Raw genomic sequence first — 18,897 nt, forward strand, 5'->3', positions numbered from 1 at the left:
TAAAGGTTTAGCTTTTCAGACACTTCACATGTGAGGCTTAGTTATATGAGATTCAGGCCTACTTATGGTTTATAAAATATGTCTTTCTCAACAAAATTGTTTCGTGTTTTAGGTATGTGAGAAAAAAGATGAATAATCCCGAAATGGCTAACATGAGGATGTGTCCCAAGTACAACAGTCGCCAAGTGTTTAACACTGAACAAGAAAGCGAGTTGAAAGATTATTTGTTAACTTGTTCAGCTATGTGTTATGGCCTGAGTTTGATGAACTGCAGAGAATTAGCATTTGAAATGACATCAAGAAATGGTATTGATTGTCCCGAAACATGGAAAATCCAAAAGAAAGCTGGAATAGAGTGGGTCCGGGGTTTTTTGAAGAGGCATCCAGACTTATCCCTAAGGCAGCCAGAAGCTTGCGGTTTGTCACGTGCTACATCATTTAATAAACACAATGTGGGGCTGTTTTTCGATAAACTTGAGACTGTGCTTAAACGATCAGACCACTTCTCCAATGGATTGCGTATTTTCAATCTTGATGAAACTGGTTGCAGCACTGTTCAAAAACCAACCAAAATCATTGCAGGAAAAGGAGTGAAGCAAGTTGCAAAAGTAACAAGTGGCGAGAAAGGCAGCCTCGTCACATCATGTTATATTGTCAACGCAGCAGGGAATACTCTTCCTCCAGTCATCATCTTCCCAAGAGTGCATTTTAAGGAACATATGCTTCATGGTGCCCCCACTGGAAGTCTTGGCCTCGCAAAACAGTCAGGATGGATGAATGGTGAACTCTTTGTTGAAGTTTTGCACCATTTTGTGAAGCACTCATTTTCCTCGCTAGAAAATCCCGCTGTTTTGATACTGGACAATCACGAGAGCCACTTAAGGATAGAGGCTATCGAGTTAGCCAAGGAAAATGGGGTAACCATTTTAACAATTCCTCCTCACTGCAGTAATCGCCTTCAACCACTTGATGTATCAGTGTTTGCGGCCTTCAAGTCTTTCTATAATGCTTCGGTTGACTCGTGGATGATGAGAAACCCTGGAAAAACAGTTTCGATATATGATGTGGCAAGTTTAATTTGTGAAGCACACGAAAAAGCAATGACACCCGCAAACATCACATCTGGATTCCGCAAAACAGGAATTTTTCCTTTTAACAGGAATGTGTTTTCAGAGCAAAATTTTTGGCAAGTGCTGTGACTGACAGGGAAATTAGTCCTACACCAGAAGCTACGAGACCGTGCAGTAGTAAAGACATTCCAATCCACAATTCAATGGTGACGACTGGAGATGGACATTCTGAAGAAAATAGCTTGACACCTAGTTACATAAGCCCAGTAAACATACATAACTATCCCAAAGCAGGAAAGAGATTGGAGTCTGCTAATAAAAGGAAAAAGGGAAGATCTTTCATTCCAACTGACACACCAGAAAAAAACCAACTTGCTCTTCAAGTTCAACATAAAATGAACAGAAAGAGAGGTCTGTTCAAGAAGTGTGACCCTAGAAAAATAAAATTCACTGAGATTTCAAATGAAGATGAAGAGTTTTCTGAATCTGATGTTTCTTCAGACAATGAAGTAATACAACTTCAATCATACAACCAACTTGCGAGGAAGCCTAAAGAAGGTGACTTTGTCCTGGTAGAGTTTTCAGGAAAAAACACAAAATTTTACATTGGGGAGGTGCTACGAGAAATAGACATTGAGGATTATGAAGTCAAGTTCCTGAGAAAAAGTGAAAAAATGTGGAGGAAGTTTTTTTACCCATATGTTCCAGATATTGCATCAGTTGCTACAAAAGATATTAGAGCATTATTGCCTGTTCCTTCTGAACATGGAAAAACCAAAAGACAAAAGTCGTACCTCAAATTTTGTGTAGATTTTGGACGGCTGAATGTTCTATAAATTTTTCCTGGCATTTATGTTGAAGTGCAGTGATTGTTGTTAGGTAAATCTGATTGTTGTATAGCGTATTCAATTTGTCTCACTGTGGACCACTGTCTGTCTCACTGTGGAACATCTGTGGGGTACAGTGAGACGTTTGATATGTAATGAAGAATTGTATTTTCTAAGAAAATGTTTCATATATTACGGAATTTATAGTTTGCAATAATAAAGAGCATTAATCAGGCTATTTTTTGGCATAAGAAGATGTCTTTAAATGTAGAAAAGTAAACAGTGATTTCAAATAAAAAATTTTGTGTCTCACTCTGGCCCACCCTCCCCTACCTAATGGAAAATTTCTGTTATTTAGGCATTCACGCACACACGGCAAAATATAAAATGGCGTCTGTTGAATGATTACATAGGGCTTGTATTGCAAAATAAGAACGGCGATATCTCCAAAAGTAATTGGAATTTTTAATCTCCGCAGGCGGTTTTGAAAAGAGGACGTAAAAGAGCATATAATGAAAGTTATTTCATATTTGTACGATTTTTTTTGGCGCTAATCCGTACAATACAGATTTACCATATATTTATTTTTTATTTCTAATACAGTATATTATTTTCGATCAGAACTATGCAAAATTTTAATGTAGCCTATATTATAAAAAATATATATTTAATTGTATAAAATTAGTTTACTACATAACAATTGAAGAAAACTATACACCGTAAATTTACTTATTGAGTTTTGTCACTTTTATAACATAATTCGTATGATAATATTATTTTTTCCAGAAAATAAATAAAACATAAGTTGTGTTGTAAAATGTATTGATAGAATTACATATTTAGTATTTTTTTCTAAGTTAATTTATTGGAGTGCTGCGCCTAGCTGACTTCGTTGAATTGCTAGTGGCAAAGAGCGGTGGTGGATGTTTTTGCAAGAGTTTGACCGTATTTTATGACCCTAGCTGTGAGAGGGTGTTCGTCCCAGAAATCTTAACGGTCAAGGAAAATAGCCTTTCTCTGTAGTCACGTACGGGTCTGCTACTCGCGCAATATCGTCAGTTTTATCACAACTTTCTGGGAAGTTCTATTGTTGTTTTTTATTTATAATTTAGAAATTAAAGAGTTGATCATACTAAAAATTTTACCTAAGCAAATCGCATCATGGAAGATTTTTATCTACGTTTGCAGCAAAAATCACTTGTAGTTAGGAAACTTTTATTATTTCAGAGTAAACTTCAGTCTGGAATTACCATACATTAAAAACCTTAGTTTTCTGGAGCAAAAAACGTCCCAGCACGAGCGACTTTAACACTGCTGCACACACACTACGCAGCTTGAAATACATCAGTGGTCAGACTATTGTACCAGACACTCAAAATATACACATTTAAACCTTGAAAAAAAAAAAAAAAAAAAAACAGACAATATTTATGAAGTAATTTTGACGCTACGCTCAACATATTTATGTAACATGTAGTGAAATTTCTATAAAAAAAATATTTTTTTCTTACCTTTTATGATTAAAATTACCAATTTAATAATAGGACGTTTAAACTTTGAGGTGTTTATCACAATTACCATGTAAGACATTATTTTATATTACTTTGGTACCATAATGAGAACCGACTTAAAAAAGTATTAAAGTTATTACATTTACGAAACATTTTTGTGGATCATTGTAGAAATTATCATTAAGGACTCAACTTCTCATTATTGGTGTGATCACAAGGTTTCATCGGTAAGCTTATGACGTGTTACTAAGAAATGTTCATTCTACTAGTGTACAAAATTTTTGCTTTGGGATAATTTTCCATGTATTAAATTTTTTTGTTTCTTAACAGCGAAATTCGTCCCAACCCGAGCCTACTTCCACAACCTCGCAGTAGTATACACTACGCGGTTCGGATCGCTTTAGTGGTCAGACTAATTGTATGAGACACTTAAAAAATATACCAATTTAAAGATGAATAAATATGCAACAACGTTTACTTTAAGCGATTTCCACGTTGGGCTGTTTATGTAAGATGTATTTATATTTCCTTAAAATTGAATGAAAGTGAATTCGTTAACTTTAATGATTTAAATGGTCTATTTTATAGAAACATGTTTAAACTTTGTGCTTTTTATCACTATCCTCAGATAGGGCAATGTTTCTAGATTATTTTGGGTTCCATACTGACTGTCTACTCCATAAACTGCATTTGCAATATCCATTATTGTGGATCGTTGCAAAAAATTGTCATTTTGAATTTAACTGCTCGTTTTTGGTGTGACGCACAAGGTTTGCGTGTTACTAAGAAATGTTCATTCTACCACTGTACAAATTTTCGGCTTTAGAATAATTTTCCATGTATTAAAACCCTTTGTTTCTTCACAGCTAAATTCGTCCCGACCCGAGCCTACTTTGGCAACCACGCAGTAGTATACACTACGCGGCTCGGATCGCTTTAGTGGTCAGACAAATTGTACCAGGCTCTCAAAAAAATAAACTAATTTAAAATTTAAGAACTAAATCGTGATCGTAAAATGGCCGCCATGGTGATTTGCGATTTATGGAGAAATAACAGCAGTTAAAATCTTATGTACTTTCCAAGAGACATTATTACATCACCAATCATCTAAAGTAACAGGTTTACAAAATTTCAACATATTCAGTAACTAGTCAATTTTTTCATATGTGTTAGTATTAACAATCTGGACCATATCTAGTCGGTGAGGTCTGTATTGTTACAGACTATCTGTATTCTGGTATTTGGATTTTGAAGCTACTTAATGATTCTCTTTCAATGTCTATTAAAATATACCTAATGCTAATTGCAGGAATATTTCTACTCGATTTCAAAATTATAATTCCTGAACATTTGTAGCGGACACATTTCAATGTAACACATACCGTAAACCGGGGTAACTTTGGGACACTTTTTCCAGTTTTTTACTACTCCTGTTAGCTGACATTAATATAGATTGATGAAGCTATGATATTATAAGTATTTAACCTTCCTCTTACAAAATATTGTCATAATTTTATTCTAGGACCAAAAATATTCTAATAAACAGCCTACATTGTTGTCCCAATCTTACCCCATTAATTGGGGTAAGATTGGGACAATACACTTTTTCGCTTACCTATAAACACTAGTAAAAATAATTTTGTCCCAATGTTACACTTAAGTTTCTTATTTCAGAAATGAAGCTTGGTATTGAAATCATATTACAAAAGATTTTAGCACATTAAATTGTAAATTAAAGTAATATTTACTAAATAATTAGTAAAAATAAGCGTAACAAATAGTTTACAATATATTCTTATATCATATTAGGAAAGTTCTTTGACTTTAAAAATTTCCAGTCGGCCTATTTGTACAGGTTGGTAATTTTTTGGACTATTTCATCCTTTGAAGAGAAAACTTTGTCGGGCTTTGCTGGCCATTTCCAGTTTAAGGCAGACTTCTTAATAGCTGATACAAGTATATCATCATTTTTAAATTCGACAATACGCCCCGGGTACAGTTCGTCTTCGTACCTCACCAAAATGTAGTCTCTCACCGCCAGGTTCTCAAGAAAACTTTAAGGTTGTAGGCTTGGCATTAATGGAGCACATTGCTCTTCCAAGTCACTGAAAGTTACGCTGTCTTCAGAGTCTCTTAGCGAAAACTTAGCATAACCATCATCACTGCTGCTCTCAGTGCTGCTCTCTCTTCTTCGTTTTTTCTGGTGTGGTACATGCAGTAGTGCTTCCGCACATTTGGAAGTAGATGGTTGGGGATCAGGTGCAGATTGGTGATGTTCAGATGGTGGTAACGAAACAGCTTTAAGTTCTTCTGCTGAAACACTTTTTCCTGGAAGAACATTCAGTTTCTTCTTTCTCAGGATTTTGCGGACTTTGGTAGTTTCTTCCTGTTTTTTGTAATTTTTTCTAGGAAGCTCTTCCAGACAAGGGAAGAAATAGATGAATCTAGGCTCCCTGAAGGCAATCTTTTTAGAACCACCTGTCTGTCAATAGGATAAATTCCTGACTTGCGGAATCCGGAAATCATGTTTTCTGGACCTGTAACCAAGCCATCGAAGAGGTTTTTCAAAAGTGTTGGAAATTGATCCTTCGGTACAGATGTACACCGACTTCCAGCTGCAGTTTTCTTCCAATTTTTTAGTACCTTTCGCCAGGCAACTTTCATTTGTCGAAAGTAAGCCACGTCCAGTGGCTGTAGGAGGTGGGGTAGCATTTGGAGGAAGTGCTATGAATTTTATGTTGTTTGTTTCACACAGCCTTATAACCTCCATATTGATGTGGGAGCTACGATTATCACCGATGATAGCTTTTGGTCCTTCCTGGTGGTTTAGAACAGGCAACATTAAGGATGTAAACCAGTCTTCAAAAGCATGCCCATCAAACCAACCAGATTTAGTTCTATTGTATCGAGTACCCGAGGGTCCGTTTTCAGTCCAAGTTGTCCAAATCTTCTCCGCCTTATAGTTTACATAAGGTGGTGCTACATCCCCTGCTGCATTTCCACAAACAATTATAGATGTGCACGCTTTAGACAATTTTTTTATCCTCTCAGGCAGGGGCGCAACAACAGGGGGAGGCAAGGGTATTTCCCCCCCCCCCCCCCTTCTGAAACCTTGAAGTGGGGGCAAACGGGGGCAAAGAAAGTGCTGTGTAATCAATTTTTAGATAATAAAAATGCTTAAATAGCACCATTTTCCACCTTGAAATACAAATTTTCGCGGGGGAGGACCCCCGGACCCCCCGCTTCAATACAGGGGATCGATGATTCTTTATAAAAAGTTATATTGCCCCCTCCTTTGGAAATTTAATTGTTGCACCCCTGCTCTCAGGGTACTTAATTCCCCTCTTCGTGATGATTTTTCTGGTTCCAGAATTGTCTACAAAGATTTGTTCCGTCGTAATTCCAAATATTCACTTTTGGAATTCCTATCAGCTCCTTTTACAAATTATCAAAAAACTTATTCACAACCTTTTCTTCTGTTGCTGCTCTAGAGTAAGAAATTTTTTTGCTGTTCTCTGAGTTAATATTGCTTTGTGCCGTCGCATGAACCCTTCAGCCCAATCATTTCCTGGTAAATTGTTTTAAAATCGTAGCTCCTTTCTTCCACAGCGGTCCAGGTAGGACTTGACAACACTTCGAAGGTCAAACATATCCACAGGAAATCCATAGTTAGACACGGCTACAATGTGACTTACAAATTGCAACTACTCTTCATTTGTGAAAACAGGAGCTCGGTCGACAGCTATAAATTGGTTTTCCTGGTTTTTTAGGTGCAAAGTGTTTTTTGGAATACCATATTTTGTTGAAGCTTTGCGAATCGACAATGTTTTGTTCCGTACAGCTTGCAAGGCTTCATTCAAGTTTTCCTCTGTGTAATTTTTATATGGCCGTGTACCAAGAACATGTTTGGGATTTATTGGCATGGTTGGTCGCTTTATTCTGAAAAATATGAAGAAAAAATGCAGTAAAACATATTACGCCAACTTTTGGGCAACTTTGGGACAGTCCCAAAGTTACCCCACCAAGTGATGAAAATTTACTATTTTGAGGTTATAAAATAAAATGCAAGTATCAAAAACATTAGCATCACATTAAATGGATGTCAAGGCTTGTACTTCTTCAAATACATACCTGTCTTTCGTGAAGTATTTGCCGTTTTTAAAGTGCGTACAAAAGTTTACACAAAAACAAAAATATTAACAACATGTGGTTGAAACCAAATCCACTGCCTCTATCCCACCAGTGCAACTACAGCTTCAAATAAATGCCATGAGATAGTAGCACATACCAGCGAATATAGAAGCGGTGATTGCGTACCACTTCTAAATACATGGCCTTGACAGGAAATCCTAAAGCCGGAAATTACCCACTGTCCCAAATTTACACCCCCAGTCCCAAAGTTACCCCGGTTTACGGTACTGATTTTCGAGTTGTGTTGAGGTTTCACATGCCACTTCGTGTACACCTGCTCTGGTAACAATTACTCATCACAACCGGTGCTGTATGTACGAGCGTCTTCACAAGTTATCCTGAAATATGTTCTTAAATATTAATTCAAGTGAATTCTTAAAATCCTAAACACCTTATCTTAAGTGTCGTAAATGAATCGTTATATTTTGTAAATCCATAATAATATAGGAGCCAACATGGCGCGAAGCGATGGACGCGATACGAATAATATTTTTTTTACCAACCACTACATCAGTAAATATTTATGGTTTCCATTCGCTATGAATTCAAGCATGTAACATTTGTACTGCTTCTTCAATTCGGCCACAGTTAAATGGGAGGCTCTGAATCACTGAAAACTCCTCAACAAAATCAACGATGAATCACAGGCATTACAACAAACAGTTGTCACAAGTCAAGTAGCCAATGAGCAGGTGACATTTTTCGAGTCCGTAGAGGATTGTTGAGACTATCGTACAGGTCATTGGCAACGTGCCCTTACGCGCATGGTTAATACCCGCATGAGTAGAGTGTAAAGGCGTAAGCATGAGACACATCTAGGTCCTCATCTAACCGCGTACACTTAGATTTAACTCAGGATAGGGTGAAAAATGTTTACTAATTTTGCAGTCCTAACAGTCACCAACGAAACGCCAGCAAAATAAATAAATAAGGCCACGAATATTGTTCGTGAATGAAGGCGAAGCTGATACTTTGGAAACGTTACCAGCAGATATTAAATAATGTTTAACTATTATTTACGTAGCTTACTTCTTAAAACTGCATTCATGTAAACTGATTTTGTGTGAGACTATGTTGAGTGTTTTCTGCTACACTTATTTTTCTGAAAAAAAGTCTATAGTGGCTTAATAAACTTGTTAACATTGATGCCTGTCATAAAAAAAATTCAAACGTAATTATACGGATACATGTTGAGTATAGTTAATGAATGGTTCACGCATTGCTAAAAAAAAAAAGCATTTTTACAATGTTACACATCTTTTTGTTGTCGCATCGCGTCCATCGCGTTGTACATACGCAACTCTGAAATAAAATGTATGTTAAAAAAGCTATAATAAAATAATCTCTTATCTTTCTTTATTCTTTTTTCTAAGCGCTCTAATGGCTTTCGATAGTTTTGTTCTTTTGTGTACTCTGCTTGGTGGAGGTTTCTTCGGCATTTTATTCCTGAATAAATCTCACGTTTACAACAAAAAACATCTAGCTAAATCACTGTGCTAAATAATAACAGAGAATAACCATTCAATTATACGCCGAGCTAGACCAAACACGTTCTCTTATCTACTGAAAATAAATACGTTGACCTTCATATCAGTTTCGCGCGAAATCCCGTCTCCCCTTCGTAAACAGGAGACAGCTGTGGCTGGGTGGGAACGAGAGAAAACACTGGCTGCAAACAGTTGGGGAAACTGTCGCAAGGTGTCACTACTGTCCAGCGCGCTCCATAATTTCTCGTATCCGAGCTTGCACGCTGCTCAAACTTCTACAGCTACGTTTTTACTTTAGGTCCGACTGCAATAAGCTAAAGACTAAAATAAAGTCAATCATTCAGCCGACAGATATGTTGGCGTTTGAATTACAAATGAAAACGCGAATGTTATTAAATTCGCAAATGAATATCACGCAATTTCGTAGCAGCTCATTTATTATTATTCAAATTATAAATACGTTAAATTAATAATGATTACAGATAAAATAATGGTCACAGTCATATCTCCCGTGTCTGAAAATTTATCTGCGAAAGTTTTACCACTGAATTCTTTATAGTTTATTAATAAAGCTTGAATTTATAAAATTCCCGAAAATCAGCAATAACTTAAATAAAATAAAAATTAAAAAAATAAATTTTACACCAGAATGGTTCAAATCTTCTCTAGCAGCTGAATCATTAACAAATATATTGTTTTTTTTAATACGATGCTGGTGCACCAATCCCCTTAAGACAGTGAATTTAAATTATCAAGAAGTTACTCTTTTCTAGGAAGATGATGCAAAGTTTTAGTTAATATTGCTTTTCACCAGTGGCGTGGCGCGAAAGCTCCAAGCGTCTTGCAGAGATGCAATACGCCATGTGGCACTAGAGACGTCGCCACCGTATGCAGCAATGACGTAACTCTAAGAGTATGTGCATGGAGGCAAAGCTTATGCTAGTAGTTGGTTCTCTTGAGACCTTGGATTTTGTTTGTCGCAATTTGTGAAACTTAAAACCTTTCCTTTCAAATATATGCAGTAGGAAAATTTCACAAAATTACTTTCTCACAAGTTCTTATCCGAAGACATGGGCATGCACAATTAATGCTTCACGTTGGTTGGGCCTCGAGTCCCTCTGAAACTGAGTTCTTGGCTTTGCTACCGCTTCTTGCCGCAGCAGTCTGCCAGGGGTCGGCAGTCCGCGGCGGCTCGCGAGCCACACACACCTCTTTTCACAGGATTTTACGACTCAACAATTCACTGCGCTGCCACGGCACAAGAAAAAAATATGAACAAAATGAAACTGCAACGCATGTCCTCAACCTACGCGCCCACTCCCTACCATCGCACTCACTCGGGTGCTTTTTTATTTTAATAACTAATAAATTAAAATAATTTACATTTTCTAGTTTTATTAGTAGATCTACTATGACTACCATATTTTTCACATTTTTTCCACTAGGTATTTTTTTTTTTTTTTTTCCATTTTAACATTCCATGTAGATACAGAGAAAATGCATATTGCGACTCTCTAACAAATATTGGAGGAACAGTTTACTTCATAATTGGCTCATCTCACTGGAAAGTGGGCCGACCCCTGCTCTGGTTGGGCAAACTTGTCGAGGGACCTAAAGGAAGCATACAGTTGCTGTTGTTTGCATGTGACTGCTGCTGCACTTGAGCTCCCAGTAGTCTTTAATACGGCGTGAAGTAATGTAGTTGACTCCTTTGTTTCCCATCACACAAGTGGAACCATCCCATCAACCGTGGTGAATCATGTTACAGTATACTGCATGATAGGGTGCCAAGGCGTGGTGTACCGATACCAGTCGTATTTGCAGTCATCATTAATTAATTACCAATTAATCATAACCAGTCATTATTTAAATTATATCTAGTAATGATTACCATTTTTTTTTACATACGTACTGTTTTGCTACATCAGATATTCTGTTGCAGTGGAGTCCATACTTTTTCATGTTAACTAGCATGGTACTACTTGCTCTGTTCTCAATGGATAGAACAAAAACAATTTTTGGGTGCATTATTATGTGAAAATTATGTGCAATGAGTTGACAATTCAAGCCTACCATATGCTAGTTATGTATATTGGTAAGCTATTTGCACTACTCATGATTATTTAAATTAATCTTAAATATTTATAGAAGTACATTTTTTAAAAAAAATTCTAATATGACGGCAGCAGGCATAGCACAAAACATTCTGCATAATAACTTGGGCATAATTTTGCCTGGAAATTTCAGAAAACCTATATTTCTCATAGCAACTTTCTGGTGTAATACACATAATTGTATTTACGTAAATACAATGCTACAATTTTAACCAAAACTGGAAACTAAAAATTGGGGGTTGCATTTAAATCGCAAACTTGTATCTTGCCATTGGGAACAGCTTGGTTAAGGAACTACAAGTTTGTGCCTTTAAAATGCATCACTTGTGCCACTAGTCCGGGGCTCACTGAATCTCTCTCTGCACAGGCTGAGAGATGTAGGATGGAGGAGAAAGTGCAAATGGAGCTTGTCACAGAGTTCTTTGCAATTTTTTTCACTGTGGCTGCTGGGAAAGCCCCCAGACGACCTGACCACCCACCATCACATTCTTCGCTTTCTGAACTAGTCGTAAAACACAACTTTAACTGCAGTGCAGTGTTTAAAAAAGGCTTTGTAAATCATCCTAGTAATTAAAATGGCACCAGAAAGATAGTAGTAAATATGGAATAAATTTTATAATGCAAATAATTTTTGTGCTGTGTTCAATTGCGATTTCCAATCCATAAAGTGGTTTTCATAAACTCAAAATGAAAATGTTTGGGGTGTCATTATTTTCAGTCTCTTATAAGTTTTGGGTAAATACTATAGTTGCAATGTACATTGATACTTTTGAGTTTTTTTTATGATACCTTATAAGTTAATTTACCTGCTAGTCAAGATACATGAATTTATTTTTATTTACTTGCTGAAGATGTGCTGCTATCAGTAATAGCTAAATTGATAATCTCCAGTACAGAGTCCTACAACTTATCGCTGGTAAAGCCTTATCAGTGCATCACTGAAACCAAGCTTCTGAAATGTTAACATGCTGCATCTCAGTTTTCTTATACATGTGCAATTTTTCTCAATTTGATATTCTGTATGCTGAATGTTTTTGGCATTCACAGTAGGCTAGGCAAGTGGAAGTTGAAAATGAATGTTATTTAAGGAGGCTAGTTTCTTGCACAACTTTAAATGTTGCTTGGGATTTGTGATGTTAAATTTTTGTACCTATGACAGTAAAGCTCTCATGATACTCATTTTGTTCATGTCAACTTGTGTTTTTTTTTTTTTCTTTACTTGTCATAATTCTATGTTGTATTCTGCATTTCAAAAATTCATAATGGATTATAAAAATTGTTGTAAAAATTTGTGTTTGAATTAAATGTATGTCTTTAAAGTTTAAACCTTTGTCTGAAATGTCATAAAAGTAGCCTCTTTTTTTTATTTGGGTGTAGGTACTGCAGTTTAATGTAATTATTTATTGAGTTTATGCTGGTGATAAGTGTATGATCATAAATAAAACACCTTTCTTATCGTTCGTGCAACTATGTGTGTCCTGTTTGTTTCTCCCCAAATCATGATGTCTCTTGTACAACTGTGATCAGGATAGTCATTTAATATACATTAACAATTCTGTCCTCCTTTTTTTCTTTCTTTTCTTTCAATCCAGAGTAGAACATTTGTTTTGCGTGAGAACCATTGGTTACCTTAAATACATATTGCAAGGTGTAAATAAAAGAATAGAAAACTGTTGAATTTTCTTCATAACATTTCTTAAGACTCGGTTACACTCACCGTGTTATGTTTTTGTAGTGGTACTTTCAAATTATTTTGGAATAATTTAAAACCAAACGATGTAATTGCATTCGGAAGGATGTAGCAATGTAATAATCCAACAGGCAGATGAGACAGCTGTGAGCACGTACCGGCTGTGAAGAAGCACTCTGTAATGGTTCTCGTACGTTGTCGCAGCGTTGCAATCGCTGCTGCATCTGTGCATGTGTCAGCAAGAAAAAGCCTGGAGAACTTGTGTTCCGGTACAGGTTTACTTTTATCCATTAGATATTGTACCACAATATAATACCCACAGCACCGTGAGAAAACCCAACTAGCTTGCATCAATCAAACCACTCTTCACACTTACAAAGTGTCATAGAGTCTTGATTTGCTCAATTATCTTTCAGATAGAAACTATAGTGCAACTCCAGTTAATCATATATATAATTTTTTTTTTTAAATTAATTTATAATTTTTTGACTTATGTTGTGGTATGTTACTTTACTTAGCACTCTTCAAACTGAATTCTTGAATTGTGTATTCTTCGAGGAAGGCAATGGTCACATGACTTTACTCTGAAACTACATAGAGAATTCCAGTACACTATCATTTGAAAGTGTTTTTATCGACAGGATTGCATGCTAAGATACGCCATACACTATTCCCGGTGACTAAAGCTCCGAATGTGGTACACGTGTGGCTGTCGTTACGTGTTGCCGCCTGCTTGCCTCATCTTCTGCAAGAACTCTTCCTTTATCTTCACGCGCTCCTCTGGCGGTGGCAAGAACGGCTCGATGCCTTGCCGCTTCCTCTCGTTCCTCACGTGGGTCTGGAACGCCAACAAAGAGCTTCAGCAGTCAATCATCTGGAAGATACATTGTACACTTTGACCTAGTTACCATTTAAATTTTAAAAATATCAAAATTTTTGGTATGATGTATGAATCATAATGTCTCGCTTAAGAGTGTCATGTGGTCGGGGTGTATGTGTGTTAGTGAGGCGGAATGATAAGCATGACGCTTGCTGGTATTTCTAGCACAGTATAGCCTCTAAACGTAAGGCTCTGAACTGGCACACAGTCTTTTCATCATCACATGAGAACTGTGACATTTGAGTGGTGATTGTAACCATTATATGGCGGAAATGTGAAGATAAAGGTGTAACGCAAGTCCCTTAAGTGCTTTCAAAAAACTGTACCAGTTGTTTTACGCCTAAAAATTACTCCGAAAACATGCATTTGAGCCATTTTCACTCTTCTAAAAACAGTTTAAAAACATAATCCAAAATCAGAAGTACTATTCGGCCCTCAGCAAATTCTTAAATGCTTTTTTGTAAACAGACCCCACTTGGCTGTCATGAGTAGTTTTGAAATAACATTTTTTCTGAAGCTCTGCCCATCATGTGTGTGCCCGGCAGCCGGCGCCCTTAAGCCTTTTCACTAGCCAAATTCTGTGTAACTTTTTTTTTCAACTGGCTTTCAATAATTGTATTGTAGTTATCTTTAAAAGATTTGTGCAATGGGAGTGCATGACTTGATGTAAGTTTTTGGACATACGCCATTGCTAAGAACTTTTTCTGAGTCGCACCTGTGTTTCCATACCATGTGCGTCTCTGCCTGAGGACGGGAGCAGATAGCAGTTCCCGAAACGTCGCTTGTTTCTGTTTTGGTAAAACTATTGTGTTCGTTTGTATTTTCGTTTTGTCGTGTTTTCGTCTCGTTTCAACTGTTGTGCTGAATTATTTTGGGTTCAATATTTTTGTGTTATCATTTGTGGGGGTTTTTTCGTTCTCTTAGTACATTTTTCTTTGTTTTCTTTGTTTGTTGACCATATTCCTATTACGGAATATTTTGTGGTGTTCATATTCTTTTTGACAACAGCAATTGTTTGCTTAATTTTGTGTGTTTTTGTCTTTTTTTTGGGTATTTTTATTTATTTATTTCTTTATTTTAGTTTTTAGTTTTTCTTCAACAGAAAAAGTTCTTAGCAATGGTGTATGTCCAAAAACTTACATCAAGTCAATTGTATTGTAACATTACAACTAAACGTTTATCACTGGCTTGATGATATAAAATGTCAAACCTTTAGGGTAAAGGTTTTTGTTTCATTAATGACATGATTAAATTTAAAAGTTCATTCCATAACCACAATAACTCACCCAAATTCTGGGTTTCTAATGATAAAGTTCACAGACATACCATTACAGAAATCAAGAAGTACCAAGTCTCTTTCATGACCCTTATCACCCAATTCTGCCTGCCCAAAGCCACTGGTAACCCCAATCTACAATTAAAGGACACTGACTGCTATAAAAAGCAGTTTTACTTACCACCACAACAGCCATGGAATATTAATATCTTAAATAAATCTAAAGAAACATTTTTGTAAGTGTTGAGAAAGAGCAGTCAAAATGCCATTTTTCCCACAGATATTTACATGCATATGTTAATCATTGTATTTATGCAACATAAAAAAATTTCCTTGTCATTTTTTTTAATGTAAAACTTTTGAGTTCAGAGACTGGTTTGTAACATGACTTGCAGTAGTTAAGTGAATAAGTGCTGTCATGTCCCATAGGAAAAATATTTATGAGCTATCAAACAATGTTGCATATGTGTTCAACCAACCAGGGACATTTCATAATATCTTATCTTTAAATGTTAGAAGAGCACTGTATGAATTTTGTTTTCTTGCTTTGCATTTGCATAACTAATGAAGAGAGTGTTTATTACCCATAGAGAAATTCTTTAGATAATCACGAATCCTGAAAGTTGACAATGAGATGTGAAAGACTGGATTAGTGAGATTTGGATGCACCCCTAGTGGATCACTGTAACATCTACCACATTTCCCACTTGCAAAATAGGCACTGGTCGTTGAACCGGGCTTGCCAATGTGGAACGTGAATGTATGACCACTCAGCACACACCTGCTTCAACCAACACACCCTACTTGAGATGAGGTGTTACTTCTCTGACATGAAGCAAACATTCCAACCCAGACTGCTAAGTACTCTTACAACATCAACAACATTTATACATGAAAAAGTAGACTGGTGGTCCATGCATCTGTGTTTTTTTTGTTTATTACATTTCAATATTCAGTTGGGTGATATTTGTTAAAAAAAATTTTTAAATTCCAAAAATACTTTTATTCTATGCTTTTTAACTTCCTCTTTTCATAAAACCCGGCGGAAATAAGAAATTACAAATACTTTAGGAGATATCGCCGTTCTTATTTCACAGACCTGTGCAATCATTCGACCGAAGCAATTTTTTATTTTGCTGTGTGTTCGTGAATGCCTAATTAATTAAAATGGTCGATTAGGTCAGGTCAGTTACATTATAAATACTTTCAAACTAAGTGGACATTAAAAATAATATTAATTAATTTTAATGGTTGTTTAGTTTTAAAGTATTTATAATGTAACTGACCTGACCTAACAAACCAGGACAAAGGATGAACAGTAGGAACTCACATATTTTTTTTTTTACTTATTACTTGTCCAAATAACAAATAAAACGGTAAATATGTAGTTGGGCGATATTTGTTAAAAAAATTTTAAAACAAGAAACAATGAAGAACGCCACAAGAAAAAAAAATTCATACTCGTAAACAAGAAACAATTGTGTATGCTGCATGAATGCACAGGTATTGTGATGAAAATTAAAAAATTTTATATCTCCTAAAGTATTTGGAATTTCTTATCTCCACCAGGTTTAATGAAAAGAGGAAGTTAAAGAGCATAGAATAAAAGTATTTTCGGATTAATTTTTTTTTTTTAACACATATCACCCAACTACATGTTAACGTTCAGTTGTTGCCAAAGCTACAAAGATTGCTGAAGAAACTGTTAAAAAAAAATACATTTATCTGTAACTGAATGCAGTTACACAGCAGTGTGTGCAGAAGATCATCACTAAAATTCTCACTTCGCAGAGTGCATTTTCAAATCCTTAATAATTAAATGCTTTACATTTATTAACTTTCACTATAAAGTATCGAATCTGTTTTTTTTGTATGTTGTACTGGGATTTAACTGTGTGTAAAGAAATAAGTGGGTTACTTTTTAACTTACCCAAAATGCCTTGCACACTTTGTAATTTGCGAAGAAAATTTCACATTTTTCTTTATCGTAGCTGTTGTCGTCCAGACACTTCAATGATAGTCTGTGTTCCTAGAAGACATAATAGCATTTCAAATACACTTATACAGATCACACCTGCCATATTGGTTACTTTATTTTCTTATAATTACTGTTATTTTAGAGTTATTTCTGAAATTTGATCGTGATAGCTTGCTTGAGTTTCATGGGTTTATTATCATTATCATCAACATGTCACCCTGCCCTCCTCTTGTTTCCTTCACCACTCTAACCCTTTTCTTCTGTACCTTCAATCACTCCACCTACTTCATCTGCTTTACATTCTCCAACCTATATTAGTAAAGACCTTCTCAAAGTCTACAAAACAAGCCACTAACTTCTTTCCAGCATCCACCTCCACCAAATCATATTACCATTATTTATTCCTATACTTGAATGTTTAAAAGTCAGAATATATTTCATTTATCATGTGTAATAATTAATCATATTTGACAAGAACGAAATTTTATGAACTTAGTAAAAAATACATAAAGGAAAAAGGTACAACAGTAAAATGAAAAGGTAGGTAGTGTGTAATTATAAACTATTCCACAAAGATTAAGGTTATTTTAATGACTGCACACCTTAAGACACGGATTGTTATAATCACTAGTCTGATAGTTTTCCCGTGTGTTCTTCAATACACTATTTTCCATTCTACTGGAAATCAGTACAATTTATCACATCATATTAAACAAATAGGATCCTACAGATGCTCCTTAGCATTAGTACAGAATATTCAAACGAAATCTATTTAAGATTTTCGTTTTATTTAATAACACATTCGCCTCTCTTTGTTTACGAATTTATTTTCGTTCGTTTTGTTTCTTTCATTTTGCAAAACTTGATTGTGGGTGGTGAAATAGAAAACGAAAAACGCCATCTTGATTTCAACAATTACAATACCATAAATAATTTATATCTTTAAATTTTTATAAAACATTGGCTTTTTAAAGCACAAAAAATAAATAAGTGGAAAGTTTTAAGTTAATACAGTGACTAGCTGCAAAAAATAGTTTTTCTTGTGAAGTCATTTATGTTGAGTATTTAATTATTTTATGCTATTGTGATTACTACAATTGAAATAACATGGTCACTGCACTCAATATAATAGCCTTGAATAGTGTTTATAATTTTTGATTTTAAGCTGACCACCCTCCAACAGCAGCTAACGGAACTGGGATCTGGGCTTTGCTTCTTGCCCAGGGAAGAACTATATGTCAGCTTATAAATGTGGACATATATACAATATAATAATTTATAACATGGCCCCCACAAGGGTGAGGCTGGGTGTACTCATGGGTTCATGGCCCGTGCCTGAAAGGTCTTTTAGTAGACTGGCGGACTCTTCAAATGCTTGGCAAAGGAGCACAACGGGCCAAAGTTGTCTTTAACATTTAGCAATTTTAGCAATTGAGAAAGAATTGGCCAAGAATCTTGACTTTTACGATGTATTTGATGATTTTAGTCAGAAGAAAACTAGAAAAACTGTGATTAATTCAAGTATTCTTATTTTGTAGTCAGTGGCTATGGTTTACATACATCCTAATTTTTTTTCTGTAACTATTTTCATTTTTATCTCAATGTGTGAAATATAAATATGCTTACTCGCTGTGGTTATTTTAAAATAAAATATTTTTTATAAATAAATCTTAGTAGTTTGGATTTATAAAATAGTAACCATAATTATACCCTGTATTTTCAGGTTAAATAACATTCTAAAAAGAGTGATTGTAAGAAATAACCATGCAATTATAATGTAGCATGTGACTGTAAAATATTCTTTTTTTGAATGTTTGGTTTTTGCGTGGGGTATTTGAACCAGTCGGTATTTTAGGTTTGGTTGTTGAAGGGT

The 18,897-nt window shown here is 35.5% G+C and overlaps 1 protein-coding gene across 1 annotated transcript; it reads right to left on the minus strand.

Annotated features, from left to right (window-relative positions):
• Positions 1 to 13,149: 13,149 nt before the first annotated feature.
• LOC134528381 (coiled-coil-helix-coiled-coil-helix domain-containing protein 7) lies at positions 13,150 to 17,861 on the minus strand. Its single transcript, XM_063361957.1, has 3 exons — positions 17,627 to 17,861; positions 16,977 to 17,075; positions 13,150 to 13,728 (listed from the first exon to the last, which is right to left on the minus strand). The coding sequence occupies exons 1-3, from the start codon at positions 17,696 to 17,698 to the stop codon at positions 13,606 to 13,608; spliced, it is 294 nt and encodes a 97-aa protein (XP_063218027.1). The 5' UTR covers positions 17,699 to 17,861; the 3' UTR covers positions 13,150 to 13,605.
• Between the last annotated feature and the right edge of the window lie 1,036 nt (positions 17,862 to 18,897).

This window comes from Bacillus rossius, chromosome 1 (assembly GCF_032445375.1).
Source record: "Bacillus rossius redtenbacheri isolate Brsri chromosome 1, Brsri_v3, whole genome shotgun sequence".
Classification (NCBI taxonomy): Eukaryota; Metazoa; Arthropoda; class Insecta; order Phasmatodea; family Bacillidae; genus Bacillus; species Bacillus rossius.